Below are 1,882 nucleotides of genomic sequence, written 5' to 3' on the forward strand. Positions count from 1 at the left end.
TATTGCCAAATAAACGACAAAAAAACAACAACATCCAGCCCCCCACCCCCGTAAAACGATAATATTGCAATTAAAACAACAAAACACCGCGACAAACAACAACAAACAACAACAACAACGCATACATAACTATTTCAGTCGATCCTGACCCTATATACCTACTTCATGTACCTTCCCCCTAGCCTACTGTACCACTGACCGCCTCGCTGCTTTGCTTCATCTCGGGGACAAATTCCCGCACGCCTTTCGTCTGTCAGCATCTGACGTTGATGAGCATGCGCGTCATACATCTTGTGTCGCGCGCGCTATAAATAGCAGTACCAAGGGGCGACAATTTCCTATTCAGCGGTTCCAACTGAGGTAAGGGGGACATGACTAACGTCACGCAGCGAGACAGTAGACAAGGTATATAACTCTAGGCAGACGCCAAGCTCAACCGTGGGGATCATTCTCAGCAGACGTCATCAGGCAAACTTCCCGCGGCAGGCCGCCGGAATAAAGCAAGGCTGCTCTACTTAGCGTTAGCTCAGGGAACAAAGAAAAAGAAACCAAAAAAAAGAAACAAGAAGTTTGTATAAAGATAGGCGAATGAATTGTTAGAACACTTTTCTGTAAGGGTACAAGAATTAGCACTAAATAGGTCTTGCTAAAACAGAGTGAGCGAGTTTTAATTCGAAACATTAACTTTCCTGAAAAAAATTATTCTTTATTTCCCCAAGGTAGAGTATCTTATTTTCTTGCCTTGTAAGGTATCGTAATTCCATGTATTGTGTCATGATGTATTGTATTTCACTACATGGTTTTGTATTGTGCGTTATTGTGTTGTTTTACAATGAATAGTACTGCGTGGTATAGTAAACAGGGTATTGCAGTTGTGTCGTTTTATTGTAATGTATTAATTATCCTGTATGATATGGTATACGTGGTCCTGTGTTATGTTGTATTGTATTATCGAAGTGTATGGTATGGTATTAGATCTATATTGCCTGGTATTGTATGATATGATATGTGAGATATTATATTGTATATTATGTTAAACTTCCATTTCAGAGCCCTAAATTCTACGTGTATTTCAGACGGAGGAGGGTCACGTGAAAATAGTTCTTTAAAATAATTTCTTCAGACAAATCAGTTTAAAAAAATGCCCCACATGGGACTCGAAGGATCATCTGCATTGCAGAACCACAAAAAATTACCAAGGCAATCAACTATTTGTTATTTTAATAAGAACATTTATTGGAGAAATCCCAGTTCTATACCAGTGTTAATTTTTTGTAGGTGTTTGTACGCCCCCATCAACACTGTTTAGATTATTCCGGAGACGGGCTTTGGCCCAACCTGTCAGGTCCAACCTGGGCCGAGAGAAATACAACATCCCAGTAGACAGGTTGAAATACTCTATTATTATGATGTTTTTATGGTTATATCATCGACTAGCTGGGTACCCGTTCGATGATCGGAATCAAAAGAATCGATTGTCAAGTCACTGGGGAAACAGCGCGCACTTCTTGTGAACAGAAGCCTCACTTGCTTACAATGGCGTCTTAGAAGACGGACTGTCCCAATATTAGATCAAAACGAAACTAAAGAAAAACTGAAGATTAAACTACATTGACTTTAGACTCCTAACTATAACTGTGCACCCTTTAAATGATTCTGAACCACCGTTAATTTTTTCAAATTCGAAAGTTGACTGGTTCGGAAGTTTTAGGCAACCAAAGTGACGAACTTTCACAAATAATAATATAGATATTATTCATTTTTATTTCCCCAGACAAGTAGCAATCAAGTACATCAGACGAAATGGCCCAAATAACGAAGACACTTTGTAAGTTGCACCTCACTTCTTTTCTCTCTCTCTCTCTCTCTCTCTCTCTCTCTC

The 1,882-nt window shown here is 39.4% G+C and overlaps 1 protein-coding gene across 1 annotated transcript in view; it reads left to right on the forward strand.

Moving 5' to 3' along the window:
* Nucleotides 1-422: 422 nt before the first annotated feature.
* LOC101853135 (dentin sialophosphoprotein) overlaps nucleotides 423-1,882 on the forward strand; it is a 13,230-nt gene continuing 11,770 nt past the window's right edge. The window contains exons 1-2 of the mRNA XM_005111588.3: nucleotides 423-719; nucleotides 1,775-1,828. Coding sequence (XP_005111645.1) covers nucleotides 1,804-1,828 — 25 coding nt within the window. The 5' untranslated portion in view covers nucleotides 423-719; nucleotides 1,775-1,803. The remainder of the gene's footprint in view (nucleotides 720-1,774; nucleotides 1,829-1,882) is intronic.

Source organism: Aplysia californica, unplaced genomic scaffold (assembly GCF_000002075.1).
Source record: "Aplysia californica isolate F4 #8 unplaced genomic scaffold, AplCal3.0 scaffold01082, whole genome shotgun sequence".
NCBI lineage: Eukaryota > Metazoa > Mollusca > Gastropoda > Aplysiida > Aplysiidae > Aplysia > Aplysia californica.